Source organism: Doryrhamphus excisus, linkage group LG2, assembly GCF_037039965.1.
Source record: "Doryrhamphus excisus strain RoL-2023G ecotype Guam linkage group LG2, RoL_Dexc_Guam_v1.1, whole genome shotgun sequence".
NCBI classification, from domain to species: Eukaryota; Metazoa; Chordata; class Actinopteri; order Syngnathiformes; family Syngnathidae; genus Doryrhamphus; species Doryrhamphus excisus.
Window position 1 is genome coordinate 3,419,313 of NC_136358.1, and position 20,075 is coordinate 3,439,387.

A 20,075-nucleotide genomic window follows, 5' to 3' on the forward strand; every position below is an offset into this window, starting at 1 on the left:
GGGGGAGAGCGAGAGAGCGAGTGAGAGAGAACAGGGCAGACGCCACAACAACAGGCGTGGGAAACTTCACTGATCGCGCGAGAGTTGGAAAACTCTCACAATAGGCGAGCACAGTGGGAGCGCCCACTCTCGCGAGACTTGCTGTGAAGCAGCTAAGTTGTTGATCGAGACAATTCCCACGTGTTTACCGGCATAAATCACGTGGCCAGGAAATCATCGCTTTCCCGAGCCTGGGATGTATTTTCTATCCCCGCAAGCTTTGTGTTTCATAACAACAGACAAGCATGACAGCTTATGATTGAAAGGATATGGTTCATTAAAAAAACTGTTTTATAGTGAGGCTGCAAAGCAAACACAATTCCCTTGGGTAAAATTGCACTTCCTTTTGAAAATGTGGAAACAATAGTGTGAACCAGACGGACGATACTGCAAATGTTGGTATCGATTTGATACCAAGTAAATACAGCTCCAGTGATGCCAAAACCAATTTGTCAAGATATATTGAATAATTTTGTGATATCGGGCTTTAATTTGTGGCTCAGAATTATAATCACAATGATATATAGTATGATATTTAACAAAAATTAACAACATCAATAAACTAATGCAAGTATTTCATGTTTTTCATTAAATTTTTTGAGCTAAATAAAGTAAATAGTGTAGAATAATTCAGTCAAAGCAAAAACTACTATTGGCCCTCAAATCCTTTGAATTTTTCCCCATAGCCCTCCTGTGTATTTATTAATAACATATAAATAACAATACATAAACAATCATATGCATCATATCACGTCAACAATATAAGGACTGGGTTAGATTGTGTTTTGGTTTGAGTCGGACCTCGGAATGGATTAGTGATGCTAAACTAGGTTCCACCATAATAACACAATGAATTGCTAAATATATATATAATTTTTGCACTGTATTTTGTGGTCCGTAAATGGGATATAAGCGGTTAGCATGTTGGCTACATAGTCAGGAGAATAAGGGTATGGATCTCAGTTTTGACATGTGTGGAATATACATTTTCTCCAGGTACTTCCTCCTACATGCAACTGTCTTGCACTGGAAATGGAGCTGCTGCAATTTCATTCTACGATACATAAAACGACAATAAAGAGCATTCTGATTCTGATATATTCTTGGTATAGACTCGATATCAAAATGTGCAGTATCGGCCACCCCAAGTGTGAACATGTGAATGAACCATACAGGCCAGATTAGTGCATTGCCATCACATTGGGGAGTCCCATGACCAGCCAAACCACAGTGAAAGTACAAGGGGGGTATTATTCAAAATGAACACCTTTGTAATGGAGGCATATAAGGCTTTAAGGGTGGCTTTTTAGTGCATTCCTTAGTACTTTACGTGATATATCTGTCCCACAACAAACAGGTCAGGTCCTTCTTGTTTATCTGGGAGGGGTCAGGAAGCCGTAAACCTTCATGTAGGTCCCTGACCCCCACCTCTTTTTTTTTTTTTTTTACTTACTTGTCCCGACAGCCCTCATTTGAATCTGTTTGCCATCTTTGTTCATCTTGCCACTGATTTGAAGTGGGAGTTTTCCCCACCTCAAAGTAAACACTTGGGAGACCACACTCAATGCTCTCATTTGTGACTTGTGTACACACGCGTATGTGTGTGTGAGTATGATTGTGTGAACTGCATGTGGCCAAACAGCAACTACATTTGTGTGTGTTTTTATAGGCACTTTAAGCAAACACAATTCAAACATTCCCATTCCCTAACAAGAATCGACTTTACGCAACGGTAAGAGTTTGGTTTATTTGGAACATGCTTATTGATAAAGTTACATTCAAGTACATCATGTTTACACTTGTCTAAAACGGAGTAGGAAGGAGCTTACTTAATCTGACCCCTTCTCTGATTAACCAACTAAATCCACCTCAATACCACCACCGTCACGTCACAATTATACAAAACATGAATAATGTAAAAAACATAATGTAACAATGTGTGGCAATAGTGTGGATTTCACCTTGCTTCTTGCTATGCAGCAATCTAGCAAATCTATATACAGTAAATAGAAATATAAGTCAACGTACTATATGCTATAGACCTGGGATGTTCCGGAGGCCATGTTTTTCATTGGCCTGTGGTACAATGTGGAAAAAAAGTGTAAAAACTTAACGTAATTATGAAATAAATTTGTTACCGCCGTTAACATGTCATTAACATGCCATTAACATGCTTAACAGTGCCTGTAAATTTGGCACTCAGCCAAATGCGACAAGCATAAATTCAGGTTCATACAACTCAAAACCTCTACATTATCTGGACCAGGTTAGATTCAATATTTGTCTAAAACATGACAAAAACATTGGATTAAGTGGCATAGAAAAGGAATCGATGATTGACAAAACCATAAAACTTTTATTTGAAGTGCATCTACTCACAGAGATGTCATATGTGCATTTTAGTGTAAACGGAAAGTACAATGTGTCAATCATTGATGAATGACAATTGCTTTACTGAGGAGGAAAATGAGTGGAAAAGGTAAAAAAAAAAAAGTCAAGCCCATTTCCATCACTATGAGGTAAAAGAGATGGGGTCTATTTTTCCATAAACCTATTTTCCCCCCAGACAAGAACCATAAATTTCTTTCCATAAAGGAAAAAACACAAAGACAAAATAAAATGGGAGCTAAATGGAAAAAATATACAGAGGTGTGAAAAAGTGCCCCCCCCATTCCTGATTTCTTATTTTCTGAATGTTTTATCACACTTAAATGTTTCACATCATCAAACTAAGCGAACTGATCTTTTCAGAATTGTTGTAATTCGGCCACAATGGACGGCTTTCCAGCATAAACAGCCTTTTTAAGGTCATGCCACTGCATCTCAATAGGATGCAGGTCAGGAATTTGACTGGGCTACTTCAAAGTCTTAATTTTGTTTTAGTGGACTTGCTGGTGTATTTTGGATCATTGTCCTGCTGCAGAACCCAAGTTGGTTTCAACCTTGATGTCACAAACAGATGGCTGGACATTCTCTTTCAGGATTTCTTGGTAAAGAGCAGAATTCATGCCACAACAAACCATCACACTACCACCACCATATTTTACTGTTGGTATGATGTTCTTTTTCTTACTTTTACGCCAGATGTAATGGAACACACACTTTGCTGAATCATCACATCTCATTCTGTAATGGTGACCTATGCTCCAAGCCTCGATCCAGTCTACAAATCCACAAATGTTGATTGCTTAAGATGCTGTCTCAAAAAGTGATTATCATATCTTGGACATAAAGTCATTTAATTCAGCAACGAGCGGGTGCTGAAAAACTTCCAGACATGAGGGAGACATCCTCAAGCCGAGTCAAAGTGAGAAGCAGGGGGGGCAGCAAGCAGATAGAAGTGGGTCGGGAGACACTGGGTCAAACGTTGCAGACTGCTCAGCAGACAGACGTGGACGTTAGCACCAAGCAAATAAGAGACGTCAGCACTCAGCGTGAGTGGACTACAGGGGAGTATGAGTCACAGAGGGACACACCATGATGCAAGGACATCACAGACACTGACCAAAATATGCAGACAGTTGGGGGTGGGGGGTGTTTTGCAAGCTCCTCGATGAAGCCAATTAGAGGAAAGAGATGTTTCCCCTTTCTTGGTCTGCTGCAGTTCACGGTGAGTTCAAAGTGCAAGGAAAGAACTGCACAGGGGTTGCAGTGACATGGAAAATAAGCCACTGACTACCTGGAGAAACCCAATCCAGCACGTTAAGACCGCCATAAAGTCTTTATAGTCCTGATGACTGATATCACTACCAGTTTTATGAATCAGTCATTAACTCATGGCTGCTTTCTTAGGCATTGTGCAGGATCATAAATGCATTAGTGCAATGCTGATCCACAGATCACACAAGCGTGGATAGACATCATCATTGCATCATATGATCATGTCACATCATCCAGACTCTGCTTCTTGATTCACTTTCATAATAAGAGCCTGTGCAGACTTGGCGAACGGGATTGTCGCCACCGTTTTAGCTCTGCTCTCTACGGGGTCATTTCGTTTGAATAAAAAAGCAGACCTCTGATGACAATATGTGAAAAACATTATGTCAAAATGCTAAAACAGATTTGATTTATGCCTGAACATTTGGCGTAGAAGGATATTTGACATCCCCAATATGAAACACCTTGGATATGGAGACTTTTAAGAGAAGAGGCCTGTGCTTGTTTCAATTTGCACACTTCCATACCTCCACTTCAATAATTAGACTGTGTACACAGTCTACACGGTGTACAATGTGTACACTGTGTACGTGGTTCCTGTCCCAAATCCATGGCTGATGTTGCACTATTACTGGAATCGACGATGACAATATTTAACTGCATCCTCTCCTTTTTAATTATGAATTGCAACCACAGAAATGAGTCTGGGCGGCACGGTGGTCGAGTGGTTAGCGCACAGACCTCACAGCTAGGAGACCAGGGTTCAATTCCACCCTCGGCCATCTCTGTGTGGAGTTTGCATGTTCTCCCCGTGCATGCGTGGGTTTTCTCCGGGTACTCCGGTTTCCTCCCACATTCCAAAAACATGCTAGGTTAATTGGTGACTCCAAATTGTCCATAGGTATGAATGTGAGTGTGAATGGTTGTTTGTCTATATGTGCCCTGTGATTGGCTGGCCACCAGTCCAGGGTGTACCCCGCCTCTCGCCCAAAGACAGCTGGGATAGGCTCGTGAGGAAAAGCGGAAGAAAATGAATGAATTAATGAATGAATGAATGAATGAATGAAATGAGTCCCCTCCCGTTCCGCTATGTAGCCGAGAAGGCAATGATTGAGGGTCGTTTGGTTTGATTGCTGCACACTCACCATTTGAGAAGTGTTGGATACAGCATCCCGGTACTGAAGTGTACTTCTAGAATGCATTTATGCGCTTGCAACGAATGCTAACCAGAATGGCTGTGCATGTTTATGTTGGTAAACCTCACTCCCAGAGCCTTAGGAGCTGCGCAGTGGGTGTCAAAGTTGACAGTGTGGGCTTTCAGTTTGAAACCTAGCCTCTAAACCTCGATATTCTCACGGCAAAGGACTGTGACTTGAGCTGACGGTGGTGCGCAGGGCTGGCTGAACGAGGCAAAGTTTAATTGTGAAGTGCACAAATTGAAATACAGTTCTGGTGTCTGTGCGAGGGACATCCAATCAGCGATGCATCTGGCAACTCGTGTACCCTGAACAACCTCAAACCAATCCAGTCAATATGTTATGTTATGTTATGTAATTAGTACACTGCTTCTCAATACTGGGGTGGGTCCCCCTGGCGGGTGCCGGGAACTGTCAGGGTGGTTTGAAAGGATTTCATAAAAATAGTTGACATAACCTAATTAATGCCCATTCTCTATTTCTGCCCACACTTAACATTGAAAGAAAAACTCTGCAGAAATGAGCCAGACACACAAACACTTTGGCCAAGTGACTGAACCGCAGAGGCTGTGACCCTTCGTGGCCCCGGCCTCTTCCACCGACCAGGCTGTCTGTCTGGGGGCCGAGTGAGGGGGGGTAGGGAGGCGATGGTTGCAGGAAGGGGTGATTAAGGTGGGGGATGGGGCGTGCCCCTGACCCTCTGTCCCATTCTCGGCTCATGGGGGGGGGCAGAAAGAGGGAGGGAAGCTTTGCTCATATTTGTGCTACAACCCCACCCACAGAGCATATAGTGGACATCCATGCTGCTTACATTGCAGCCAGTTGAGTTATGAATAGTAATAATGTTTCCATGTTTTGTGTGGAACAAACCACAACTGTGGATTGCCGTGAAATTCGACACAGACATGTGCGCCCCCCCAGGGTGTGTGTCCTAATTACATCGTTGATCCTCAGGGTTAGGGTGAGGTTTGTGTCATTTTCAGGTCCTTCCAAGATCAGGGATGTCCAAAGTGCAGCGTAGAGGCCATTTCAGTGGACACTTCATTAGGTTCGATACAGAGGCGTATACATTTCCCGTATACAAAAGGAAGTGTGTCTCGTGTCTTGCCACTGCAGCCCACACTGGCGTAAAAATGTGAATAAATGTTTGATGATTGGTCGGAGAGGACGTAACAGTTACTGATTGTAAAAGTACCAGATGGGGGGGTAGGATTTAATAAGCTTTGCTTCTTCCTACTCCTTTCGGACATGTGGAACTGTGAATTGATTATGTGATGCACTTAATTGTAATCTGATGCATGTTCAAATGAAATTAAACAATTACCTTAAATTACAAGTGAAATTTGAATGTTGAATCTACTTTGGGATGCACGGAAAGTGGGGGTTTGGGGCCGGGGGTTATGAGCGGCACCGCTCTTCCGCTAGCGAGCGAGTGAGAGGCCGGATAAAAGGAGCAGTGAGTGAGCGGGTGAACACGGGCAGGCAAGGAAATGGGGTGGCGGCGTTCAGCAGTAGGGGGGGGGGGGGCGCTTTAGAAACGCAGGTGCCTTAATTGTCCCTACAATAAAGCCTCGGCCAGTGGGCAAACCTGTGAATGAGTGTGTGCTAAAAGGAGGCATGAATGTGCTGCATGTGTATAAATGAATGGGTGGGTTTGCTTTTGTGTGTGTGTGTGTGTGTGTGTGTGGTGGGGGGCGGGGGGGTAATAAAGATGTGTGATGTATGGGAAGAAGAATCAGGCAAAGGTGGGCAAGGGAGACGTGGAGGTGCATGATAAGGGCTGGGTTTCAATTTGTGCACTAACACCATCACCATTACGCTCGTATTACGTAAGAAATACAAAATAAGAAACCAAAAAATTACCACTTCCACACTTCTTTTCACTCTATCACGTCAAACATGCTATGACTGACTGAATGCCATTACTGTTGTAGTGCACTTACCCAAAAGGATAAAGTAATATTTACTCACTTCCTCTTCTTCTCTCCTTTTGAAGCGTGAATTGCAACCACTTGAGTTAACCCCTCCCCTTCCACTATGTAGCCAAGATGGTGATGATTGAGTGTAGTAAACTCAACAATCGGAGCGAGCACGCTTATGAACTTGGTAGGCAGAGCCTGTGTCTCCATCAGTACACTTCAATATGTACACTATGCACACTTCATGCTAGAAGTGCACAAATTGAAACACAGCCAAGGTTTTTTTTTACTAGTGGGTAGGGGGTGTTTAAGGCTGTGGGGGCAGTTTTTAGGTAGACAATGTGACATGGCACACGTTATTAATTCTGGCTCAGCAGAGAGACCCTGCCTCACCATCTGCTCGGGGTCAGGGGGCGTTTGCTGGGGTTGGCGTCACATCACAACCCCACCCCTCCACACCACACCCCACGCCCTTCAACATACACACACACACACACACACACACAATCAGAGTACTCCCCACTCCCTTCAGCCTTCGCCTGGCAGACACCCGGTCAGGCTTGTGCACATTTCCATAAAACAATTGCCAGCCAACCTGCTCCTGTGTAGGGTAGGCGGGGCTAAGAGGGTAGTGGAACACTGGCTTGCCGTCGCCCCCCCCCCCCCCCCCCCCCGCACCCCCAAACAATGGGCTGTCAGATGAAAAGGACCATGGTGAACTTGATATACATTACAAAAGAACCACACCAGCGTCAGCCTGGGGCCCGGCCTCGCTGGGCTGCGCTTGAATTTGAGCTTGGCGTTCATTTGCTTCTTTGAAATTTGCATACACTCCCTGCTGTAACCCCCCCTTCGCAACCCCCATCAATATGACATATGCAGACATTCGCGTGTCAAGTTGGCACTGGCGTTAATGAAGCTGCAGGAAGCCTGAAGAGAAGCTAAGAACAAGACTGAACATGGAATATGGTGGACAGATTGGGAATATTCCGATCCGATCAATACTTGTGATATGAAATTGATATTCTTCAGTACTGTTTATTCCCACAAATGTCTGTGTTGTTTATACTGTTACATTGATATAAACTCCCATAGTTTGGCCTTCTTCCTATTTTATTCAAACATTTGTCTGCAATAAAATGGCACACGGTGGAGTCATATGGAATGTCCTTCTGGGTTTCCTATCTAAACATGATGAACCCCCCCCCACCCGGCACATGACGTCTGGCCAAGCTGCTATTTAGGAAGCAGTTTGCGTGCGAAAGAGATGCAGGGTCCCTAATTCTCCTGCTGCTTAAATTTGGGGATTAGCCCTAAAACAAAAGAAGATCAAACGACGGCACACCATTTCCTGCCCTGCTACTCGCCGTCTCTACGCTCATCCATCCCTCGCCGCTGGCAGGACTTTTATCCGAAGAATCTTTAGCTGGAGCTTCTGACCTCCTGTGTGCGTTTTTATTTAATGTGTGATTGTCAAGCAGGCGTGCAAGGAGTTTAAGTCTCCCCTCCCTGCCCCCCACCCTAACCCCCTTAGCTAAATCCCTTAATCTGCTCTCGGACACGTCTGGAGGACAAAACAAACAAATAGGATCCCCCACCACCACCACCATCAACACCCCACCCCCTCGGTTACCTTCCCATCTCTGGACATGACAGGAAAGAGAGGGTGGCATTAACACTCTCAAGGTTAATGAAGTGAGCGTGAAAGAAACGGGATTCAAATCAAGTGACGTCGTCTTCATACACTTTACCCACGCGCATCTTTTGTTGTTTATGAGTTAAATTTTGTATTTTGACTACCTAAGTGCGGTCATGCTGAGAAGTATGAGAAGAAAAGAAAAGAACTTCTGGTCAGCATTACAGGTGTCTAAGTACAGAGTGTACACACATAAGTGTACTTATTGAAGTGTACTATGGAGTATTATAATTGGGACACGGCAACAATGTCATGTTGTATAAATCCTTTAAATTAATAAATCCATCTTTTGTTGCTGTTATTACCTCATAAATGTGTCCATTAGATCAAATGTGTGCGTGTCGGGACCAAGGGTGTCAAAGTTGTGTCGTCATTGGTCAAAGGTTAAAGGTCAGAAGATGAATGTGGTGCAGTGTCATTAGCAGCAGCTGGTACACCCGCAAAAAGGAAGTCAGGAAAGGAAAAAAAAAACAACATGCGACCGCACATCCAGAAGCTAATCCGCTCCAATGACAGTAAAATATTGGTTGACATTGACAACGTGACGCCGGTTAAAAACCAGAATATATTTATATCTATTTATACGTGCAAACGTCTGACCTCCATCCGGCCTCGCCCTCGCCTTCCCCGGCTCCTGCCTATTAAGCAACCTTATTACCTTTAAATGAGAACCATCTTTTTCTTTCCGCTCTTCTTCCTCTTTCCCTCAGCTCCCTGGATGATGTCACCACTGAGGGTTTTTTTTTCAAGAGCGGTGAGCTCATTGGATTGGACCACAACAGGAGCTGGCATCCAAGTGTCAGAGCGCCGTTGGCCTGGAGCACAAAGCACGTGTGAAGTACAACTCACCACTCACTGGCCCCTCCGGAGCCATATTTGCTTCCCCCCAATAATAAACATATTGTTCGGTAATACCATACCAATATTATACCAATGATGCAGCCTTTGCATTGGATTCCATTCTAATGCAGGCAGGTGGTGTCCATTTGTATAAAACAGGGGCATCCAAAATGTGGCGCAGGGGCAAGTTTCTGGGCTACAACTTCTTTTTGATTGGTCCACGACATGAGATGTACCTGGTGGCCGATCGGGGGAAAACACAGCAACGTCCAAAACTAAACATTCATTCATTTTCTACCGCTTTTCCTCACGAGTGTCGCGGGGGGTTGCTGGAGCCTATCCCAGATGTTTTGAGTCAGAAGCAGGAAGTCCATGGAAACAGTGCAGAAAAAAATGTGCCGAAACTGGAAGATCTAGAAAGCTTTCTGTGGTGGTTATTGTGTGTAGCTGCTCTGTAGGAGTCCACAACTCAATACAAAGTGCCCAAAGCGAGAGGCGGGGTACACCCTGGACTGTGATTGGCCAGCCAATCACAGGGCACATATAGACAAACAACCATTCACACTCACATTCATACCTATGGACAATTTGGAGTCGCTAATTAACCTAGCATGTTTTTGGAATGTGGGAGGAAACCGGAATAAAGGCCAAAGGCGTATTTATACAGAGGTGATGATGCAACACTACAATAAAAAATAGCATGTTTGGTGAAGTTCTTCTGAAGTTCTTTTAGAAGAACTTACAGTACTTTTATAATAATGTCCATCAACTTGCAGCATTTTTTCTCATGGAGTTGTTTTTTTTGGGGGGGGTGGGCTTTTGCAGCATTTTTTTTTAGCTCTTCTCTGCTACTTAATGAGGCTAATCGTTTGGAGAAACCCTCCACCGGAGACATATCAGTTAGCGTGCATGTTAAGCACTCACATCTGCGTGCCTGGATCTGTGTGTGTGCATGTATGGTGGTGGTGGTGGGGGGGGGTCATTCTGGGCAGTGGTCCAGACTGCTAAGAAGAAAAGTAGTGAATTTCACCACAGGGGGTGGGTCTGGGCCTGGTGCCAATAAGACGTGCACACACGCATGCACGCACGCACGCACATGCTACTATATAGCTGGCAATACTAGCTGAGGATGCAGGCATGCTGAACAGGAAGCGCAGACGAGAAGAGACGGGAGGAAGAGTACACTGATAAGTTGGAGACACAAAGTCAAGCTGATAAATGAGAACAAAAAAATGGAGCGCAAGGTGTGTGTGGAGGGGGGGGGGGGGCTTTGGTGGAAAAAATGTATAAGAAGACAAATACTAGACAAATGGAAGACGCTGTGTGCAACCCTGGTGGCCAACTACAGGCAATGTCTGCCATCTTTGCTTTGCCTTTCTCCAGCAAGTACAAAGTATGCAATTGCAAGTTTGAACAAATTGAGTTTTACATGCAGAAAACAATGCAAAATGCATAATAATGACCAATGAAAGGGGTAAAACATCTCTTAATTCAGGGGTCTCAAACATGCGGGGCCGCATCAGGTTTTCCAAAAAAAAAAACCCACACATTTATTAAAAACAAAAAAATGTAAAAACCTTCGATTTGGTTCCAATTTTCTACAAGAAAAGCTCTAATAAAACATTCCACTGTTCTCAAATATCTTACTTTTTATTTTTCTACACAAAATAAGATGAAAAATAAATAAACAAATCAAGAATAAAGAAAATCAGTAATAAATAAATAAATACATACATGATATCATACGGATACATGATATCATACAGCATCCATATCAAACTTCCGCGAGCCGCACTAACATATCAAGGCGGGGGTCTCAAACACGCGGCCCACGGGCCAAATGTGGCCCGCAGGACACGAGTTTAGCGTGAACGCACAAGGTCATGACTGTTTCCGTCAGCACACGCAACACTTTTGTTCCGCTGTTGCTGCGTTCTCGCGTCCTTTAACGCTGCAGACGTACGAATGGAGGAGAAAAAGAAGTAGACTCATGGAGAGAAAGAAAGAAAGAAAGAAAGAAGGTCTGTGTTGGTGCCAGAGAGGTATAAGGTTTCCCCAGACTTGTTTTCCTGACTTGCTCCTTCACTCTGTTACGCGCGCACACACAACTCACACACACACACACACACCACACGACATATCCAAGGAAGATGGAGCCTTTTGGATAACTGAGCCTAGATCCCTTGGGCTATTCCCAAACAGACGCTCCGGTTACACCATCACTATCCAGAATTCCTCAGTGTTGCTCTATTGTGTTTACTTAGGCAGATGCCTTTCTCCCCCACGAAATGTTGTGCAGCCACACCGGATCATCTCACCTCTGCAGCCTCCAAATATTAGACTTCAATGGCCACGTTTACATTCATGCAATATTCCCCGCATGAACCAGAAGTTCCTGTTTCTGTCTGGCATTTCCTGTTTTCTTCTCTGTTTTGCAGGCAGCTTGGTCGGTTGGCTGGCGGCAGAGCAATGAGGCAGGTGGTCGCAATCGTCAATCGACATCATTCATAAGCCATGCATCCACATTAGGAAGATGCCAGATTGTTCCTTATGGTTTCCCCGTCTTGCTGTTTACAATAAATGTTCTCATTGGCGTTCAAAATTGCATACCTTTATGGTCTTCACCTGACCTGCTTCCATCTCCCTCATTGCTCGGCCTGTAGAAGAGCGCAGGAAAGCTTTGCAAGATATTGACGATATTCTGGTTGCATCATGCATTGTTGCAAAGGATCATTTCCTCGACATTCCTGAGGGCAGGATGACATTGTAGCACATTAAACGAGGAATGAAGAAGATAGAGTTGAGCAGAAGTGAGCTCAGCTGACTGGAAATGGAAGTCTTCTTGCGGCGAGGGAGCGTTCCAAGCAGCACTCTAGGTAGCGGAAGGCAGTCAGACTAGCACTAAAAGTACATTTGGACATCCAGAAGCCACAAGTACACGTTTGGTTTTCCTTTTCCCTCCTCTTCCCCTTTTGCCCCTGGGCCAGACCGCCATCTTTGTGTCCAAATGATTCATTCAACCATTTAACTGCTAAAGAAATATTTCAACATTGCCACCAGGTTCGCTGGCACACGTGGACACCTTGACGTTCTTTCTTACAAACCCTTCCTTGCAAAGGTAGGATCCTTCCCGGAGATTCCCAAACACATCATTACGCTCCCTAACTAACCTGAAATGACATCATTCCATAGTATCTCCATGCTCCTGTTAAGTAGGACACAATCATGGGGGTGACTGAGCAGCAGAGCTTCGGTTTGGGGGGCTGCCATCCCAGGATTCCTCCTTGGAACATGTGGTTTGTGCTCTGAATGGAGCGGGAGAGAAGGAATGAATGAGTTAGGCGAGCAGGGAAGACCACAAAGTGAACATTGCTGCTTCTGCACCTTGTCCAGATCCAAAGCAGAAACCGGAGTTGGTCTTTTGCCTCATTGCACCACAAGGTTTTGTGGCTGCTTGGGTGTAATCCGGTTGACTAACAAGCCGATAAATTTTGCTTTGGAATATTTAATACTCAAAACTTCATTTGTTCTTTTGGAACGGTCATTGTTCCGGGTCCTCTACCTCCGGGTGTCCTTAAGGTCCACCACACACTCCAGCCCACCTCCTCCCTCCTCTTTCTTCTCCGCACAGAACCAGCCAAGACCAGACAGCCTGTGTTCCGTCAAGGCCTCCAAAATTCCATGACTTTCCCAGAATTCCCTCTCTGAGCCAAGTCATATATTCTGTTGACACACAAAGCAAATGAAAAGCCTCAGAGACGATTTTCACTAAAACAAAAATAAGTGTGGCAACTTCAAGTCATGAGTGATGAATGAAAAATTCCATACAGCCTCTGCGGGGTAAACTTATTCAATCTGCGTGCTAATAACTGGATGGGCATGGTGTGTCCTGTTAGAAGATGTTATACAACCAGGGAGATAAGTTGTTGAATTGGTGGAAAGAAGCATTTCAGCTCAATAGGAAATGTGGCTTCGTACTTGGTTGAGAAACAAGAGGTTTGGTCACCATGGTTGGGCATCATTTCGATTTTTGTTTTTTGTTTCAGTTTTAGCCTCATATGACCGCATCGCATTCTCCCGAGCCTTAACTGAGTCATGCAGCTTCAACTTCTTCAACAGGATCTCAATCCATCAATGCATTTCTTGGTGGCAATGGTCCCAACTCCCTAGACATCCTGTGCGGGTCTACGATCCCTGAGGTTCTTTTACAGCAGTGGTCTCAAACACGCGGCCCGCGGGCCAAATGTGGTCCGCACGACACTAGTTTGAGGCCCCTGCCTAGATATGAAAGTTTAATGTTAGTGCGGCCCGCGCAAGTTTGATATGGATGCTGTATGGTATCATGTACCCAGAAAAAGTTATTACGTTTGATTAATGTTCATGTTAAAGGTTAAATAACTGTTAATAGTTATCCTCCCTATCCGTGTGGAAGTGGTAAGTTTTTGGCTATTTAAGTTTAAAGGAAATAAGTTGAAGGCTACCGTTTAGGTCGCTAGCTCTCTAGTTTGCGAGTTAGCATGTGTCTCAAGACCCTGCAGTTGTGCAATATGTTGTAAATAAAAAAAGTATAAATGTGACTATAGTCGTGTTTTGTCATGTCTACAGGGCTCTAATAATGCTTTGTTCATTTTAATCTGAAAAAATAATTTGTCTACCCACCAACTATATGTGGTTTCTTAAGTTTTTATTATTTGCAGTTTTATTATTATTATTATATTTATTACGGATTGATTGATTTTCATTATTCTTGATTTGTTTATTTATTTTTCATCTTATTTTGTGCAGCAAAATAAAAAGTAAGATATTTGAGAACAGTGGAATGTTTTATCAGAGCTTTTCTTGTAGAAAATCGAAACCAAAGCAAAGTTTATTCATTTTTCTGTTTTTAATAAATGCGTTTTTAAATTTTTTTTTGGAAAACCTGATGCGGCCCAGTCTCGCCCAGACTCTAGCTCCAGTGCCCCCCAAGTAAATTGAGTTTGAGACCCCTGTTTTACAGCTTCTTGCCCATGGTGGTGTAGAAGATTGAAGAGACGTAATGACACTGATTGTCTAAAAGACCAGGGCTAATTTATCTGCTTCATGGATGCATAACCGTTTTGCGGGGGCCAGAATGGTTGCTGCTTGGTGGGGGATCATAACCTTTATTTAAAGTGTCGATGTTTCTGTGTCTCTGTCTCAATAAACCTACAACCACAATTCTAGACTGTTCATATCTGTGTAGGAGGGTAGACTTACAAAACCAGCAGATCAAATACTTATTTTTGCCTGAAATTCTATGTGAGTTTCTTTAAACGCTGCCTCAAGAGCACAGATGTCTTCTCACACATAAACAGGAATATCATATTTTGCTTTACATTTTTCACAGGCTTTCCGCAAAGTTTCTGACGGAGCCAGAAAGGCGTCCTGCTGCTTTTAGTGCGTTATAGTTCATAATGAAACTGACAGCCAAGACTCATAGCTAGGCTTTAACATTTTAGTACAAATGTGTGTATGGTGGTTTTAGGACTCACTTAATAAAGAAAAACAAAGACAAAAGTGTGGTTTTCACAAATGGTGGAACAGCCTCGAAGAATGGAAAGATGAGGTCTGTCCGTAACAAAGATTTTCCTCTGCAATGAATAAAAGATGGAGGAAATAATCACTCCTTTCCAGCTTTTAAACTTCAGCTAATTGCTTAAACATTTCCTGCACCGATCCAAAATGTGGACACGGGCCCAGCGACGGGATCCTGGCAATCTTGACACCACATTTGAGAAGTCCCCACTCACGTTTCGTCCACTGTCTCAAAGTATCTAACGTCTTAGACTAAAGGTGTCCAAAGTACGGTCTGGTGGCCATGTGCAGCCTGCAGAAAATGTCTAATTGGCCCTTGCCACATTCTAAAAATACAATTACACAAATAAACTACAAAAAACAACACCAAAAAAAGAAAAGAAAGGGATAATGTAACAAGATAACATTGAAATGTTGATACTAATAATAGTAATGATAATATGCTTTGTCACCTGCAACACAAAGCTGCCATGCAGACTGTTTTTTTCATTAAATATACACTAGAACCTTCTTAAATAGCTCCTGTGCATGGTGCCTGTCCATCTACTACATTGGGATATGTAAAGTGTAAAGGTGATTATATACTATGTGTATGTTATATCATATCTAAAGGGCTCTTATTATGTTAAAACCTGTATTTCAAAGGTCGTAAAAAAATGCTTTAACTGCAAAAATATTCAATTTATAAAGACGACATCCTACTTCACAGAAATCACTTATCACGGTCAGGTCTGGAACCAATTAACTGCAATAAATGAGGGATTAGTGTATTTTTGCTTATGTCGGCCAATCCAAAGGCTGTCGACATAAACATGCTCCGCTGTGTGTAACGTCTTAGCATATTTACATTGGTTGGTTTTAGCTTGTTTACAAAATCTAAATGGCCTCCAAATGCTTTGGTTTTTTCAGTGTACGCTGAAAAAAAGTGGTGATGGAAAAAAGTAAACACTCATGAAGTAAAAATGAAATAACAGATTGAACACTGTACACAAATGTTGTTACTAGTTTGAACTAAAAACTTTTATTTACCTGCTGCGAGATGAAGTGTCCAAAGATAGATGTGATGAGCGACTGAGCTATTTTCATGTGGGCAAGGACCTCCAGCAAGCCACAAAACTTGAAAGAGCTGTTAATTACAGGGTTGAAGTATTGCAAAAATTGCAACAATAAGGATCCTAATTCTAAATTACAAGATGGGTGTTTGTCAGTAGCCAAAAGCAGCTTGAAAGATGAGACATTTTGGGGATTATTTACTCATTTTGTGTAAATCTGCACTTGATGGCTATTTGAGTTTGATGTTTTTTTTAAACTAGTCTGTGCTAAAACATAAGGTCAAACGTGAAAGGAAATAGAAATACATGCTTGTTGACAAACAATTGTAGCGGCATATACAGTACTGTAGGTACAAAATGATGAGAATTAAATAATCCTGCAACTGTTAAGTGTGGAAGAGTTGGATGATGAGCATGAGTTGTTAGGTAATAATCCCCCAGCAAGATTTTAAGGACTTTATCTAGTTCACAAAATGGGTGAATTTTCTCAAATTCACACTTGTTAGAAGATGCCAAATATTAATATTTCAAATGCCCTAATGTGGCTACCTAACCAGCAACTTAAGCTAACAGATTCAAAAGCAGGGAAAAGGTCAATTAAAAAAATAAGAAGCATATGGAGGACCTCCACTGACCCCAAATCCAATCCAATCTATTTATATAGCACATTTTATAAACAGAGTTCCCAAAGTGCTGCACAGACTAGTAACATTAAAAGTAAAAATAAAATACAATAAATAAAAGTACAAATTGAATTTAATGACTAAATAGCCCCTGGATGCTAAGACACCAGATTCCTCCCACATTAACAAAAACAAAACAATTCAAGTTAAGCTAATTGGAGACTCTTGATTGTTTACGTGTCATGTGATTGGCTGGCAACAAGTCCAGCGTGTGCCGGAAGTCAGCTGGGATAGGCTTACAGCTCACACGTGACCAGAAGAGGGCAAGCGTTTCAGGAAATGAATCCATGAGAGTCATATTTGTCAGTGCGAACTCATGTAGGCAAATTGATAGACTGTTTAAAGTGATAGAGGAAGACTGGTTTAATGCTGGTGTGTGAATGCTAAGCTAACATGAAGGCTTGCAAGAAAGGTCATCAAAGTGTGTGTAGGTGACGTGTCACCTCAAGAATGTGCTTCTCTTCCTCTGGACGCTCGCTTCCATTTCCCCTTCGCCTTGCTGACTTCACTCACGCTGTCGCTTGAGGAATCTGGAAAACACCAGCCGGGAATGAGAGGAATTTTCTTGCTTTTCGTTTACCCCAAAGCAAACACCTCACCCCCGCCACCCCCACCTCCAAAGCTCTGTGGAGTTTTCTCGTTTCTGAGCACCGCCAACAATAACACGCTCTCATAAACAATGGGCCTTGTTCCTGGCCTAGCAGGCCAACAAGAGCCCTAAAGTACAAAAGTACACGCTACACGGAAAGACCGAAGTGCAACCTAAAAAAAAAAAGAAAAACACACATACTTGACTTCTTCCTTCATCGACTCTCTTTCTGAGGCATCTCTGAAGGGATGTTGACGGAGCAAAACCCTGCACGGGGATGCTGGTCAATGTCAGGAAACCACAAAAGCACAGGGAAGAAGAAAAATAAGCACTTTCGGAATTTCTCTGCTTTTGCAGCACATTGGGAGTCTGAAAAAAGGCAACTTAGCCTTTAGCATGGTGAAATGATGAAAAAAAATATTTCTTCTGCTTCTCGTCTGTATTTTTAACTCTCGCATCAAATAGAAGAGAGAAAAAATGCTCTATTTTATGACAAGGCAGAGGTTTCTGGACAACAGAATAGTATTCTCCCTGTAAGAATAGTAAAGACTGTCCTGTTGCTCTTTGAGTAATGACCAGCGCCCCCTCGTGGACAAAGAAGACCATGCATCCTAGTGACTAATTTATGACTATGACGAAATTCCGACATAGTTGGGATGACTTAAATTATGACATACAAATAGGCCTGCCAAGATAATCAATCAAAAGCACAATAAATAAAAACAAAGCGTTGGTATATTGACGTGTATGAATGTTTTGTTTTCCTCCTTTCTCTCTCAGAATAAACACAGTTTGGGAACCCTCCTGTCAGTCATTCAGTCTCTTTGTCCCAATGGGTGGAGTTCTGTGACTGCACATACAGAGTTGTGCAAGTGCCTCATAGGGAATACCTGGGTTCGAATCTCTGCTTGGGCATCTCTGTGTGGAGTTTGCATATTCCCGCCATGTGTGCATGGATTTTCCCCGAGTACTCTGGTTTCCTCCCACATTCCAAAAACATGCTAGGTTAATTGTCGACTCCAAATTGTCCATAGGTATGAATGTGAGTGTGAATGGTTGTTTGTCTATATGTGCCCTGTGATTGACTGGCGACCAGTCCGGGGTGTACCCCGCCTCTCACCTAAAGTCAATTGGGAGCATTCCAGCACACCTATTATGCTCATTTTGGGCACTTTGTATTGAGTTGTGGACTCCTAGAGAGCAGCTACACACAATAACCACCATAGAAAGCTTTCTAGATCTTCCAGTTTCTGCACATTTTTCTGCACTGTTTCCATGGACTTCCTGCTTCTGACCCAAACGTCTGTTTAATTTACGGCCCACTCCACTGTGATTGGTCACACTCCCAAGTGCAGGCAATCTGTAGTCCAGATAAGGAAGTCTGGATCCCACTGACCTCATTATCTGACGCTTTGGCATCGTTTAACACGAGAATACAACATTATAACAACATGTATAGGTCTGAAAAGCAGAGGAACCATATAGGTCTCCTTCAAATTGTAACATATAAAGACGATATATTATATCTATTATATATATTTGTCCTGAATTTTGATATATAAAAATAACTAATATGATTTCCGTCTCAAATTCTGACATGTAAAGATAACCGGTATGATTTTTGTACTTCAGTACTTATATTCCGTCTCTTCCCGCTTTGAGTATGTTGGCAAGACACATGCAAACACAAGTTATGTTTGTTGTCAAGCTAATGATAACTGTTTGGCAAAGTTTAGCTACTCACATTAGCTATTCATAATTGAGAAAAATATAGAATTTTTTTCAATCCACTATTTGTAACATTTGCAGCGGTTGTGTTATATTTTCTGGTTGAAAAACTCTTGAGCCAATCGCATACAAAATGATGGCATATATTGAGCATTATTTTTTATCTGCTATTATTACCAAGAATAAATGCAACAAGTTGAAGTCTTGAGGATTTTATTATTTTTCGCGCACAACAAACAAACGCAACACTTTCTTCAACTCATTCACTCACTCGTTCACTCACTCCTCCTCCACCTGTTTTATCTGTTCATGTTGTCATCATCAGGAATCATTTATCTGACGACTTAAATGGATCCGACCAGACTTTCAGACCTGATCAAAATAAAATTGCAGACATTTTAAATAATGATCCATTCTCCTGTAAAGTGAAAATGTGTTTAAGATGAATAATAATTCACAATAAGCTCTTACCTGCAGGCTGCACATCATCCTGTTTGATTCCTGCGCGGTTCACCTTCTGGACTTCTCCTGAAAACACACAATTAAGTGAGTTAAAATGATATTACATTCCTTTACAAGTAAAGTCAAAGCAAAGATCTACTCCATGGAAATTTAGCTCTTAAAAAAGTTGTGAACTAGAGGAATACATTAACTGTTAGGTAACTACAATAAAAGGCATCTGCAGTACTTTGTTAGCTCCATTGTGATGACTTTAATTTCATTAAATATTAGTAAGCTACGATACATCCAGACAAAACACTGGCATCAACGTTAAGATGCATACCTTGTGTACTATGACATCATTTTAATGGAACATTACAAAACAAGGCAAATATAGCCACTTACTGTAGTCGTCTTTGTGGGTGAACGGGTGGAAGAAAATGGGGTAAAACGCTGCAGCAACGGCAGTTACAAACCCTCCAAAAATCAAGGTAATTTTCCTGTTTTTGGACATTCTTCCTATCTCTTGTCGAAGGTTGAATTTCACCTCCAAATGTGCATCATGCAAGTACTTCCGGTGGAAAGGTTAAAGAGTAAGCAAGCACATTAGTTTGTCCCTTCTGGAGTTCCGTAGTGAACAAAAAAACGAGTCACATGACACAATAATAACTAACAA

General features: G+C 42.4%; 1 protein-coding gene across 1 annotated transcript; it reads right to left on the reverse strand.

The window, feature by feature from the left end:
* Nucleotides 1-19,154: 19,154 nt before the first annotated feature.
* On the reverse strand, nucleotides 19,155-20,024 carry smim20 (small integral membrane protein 20). Its single transcript, XM_058067053.2, has 3 exons — nucleotides 19,805-20,024; nucleotides 19,430-19,486; nucleotides 19,155-19,330 (listed from the first exon to the last, which is right to left on the reverse strand). The coding sequence occupies exons 1-3, from the start codon at nucleotides 19,911-19,913 to the stop codon at nucleotides 19,287-19,289; spliced, it is 210 nt and encodes a 69-aa protein (XP_057923036.2). The 5' UTR covers nucleotides 19,914-20,024; the 3' UTR covers nucleotides 19,155-19,286.
* Nucleotides 20,025-20,075: the final 51 nt, after the last annotated feature.

Coding starts and splice junctions, on each gene's coding strand:
- smim20 (XM_058067053.2), bottom strand. CDS start 19,913: ATGTCCAAAAACAGGAAAATTACCTTGATTTTTGGAGGGTTTGTAACT. Junction 19,487..19,804: donor CACCCACAAAGACGACTACA/GTAAGTGGCTAT, acceptor GTGTGTTTTCAG/GAGAAGTCCAGAAGGTGAAC. Junction 19,331..19,429: donor GGATGATGTGCAGCCTGCAG/GTAAGAGCTTAT, acceptor TATTTTGATCAG/GTCTGAAAGTCTGGTCGGAT.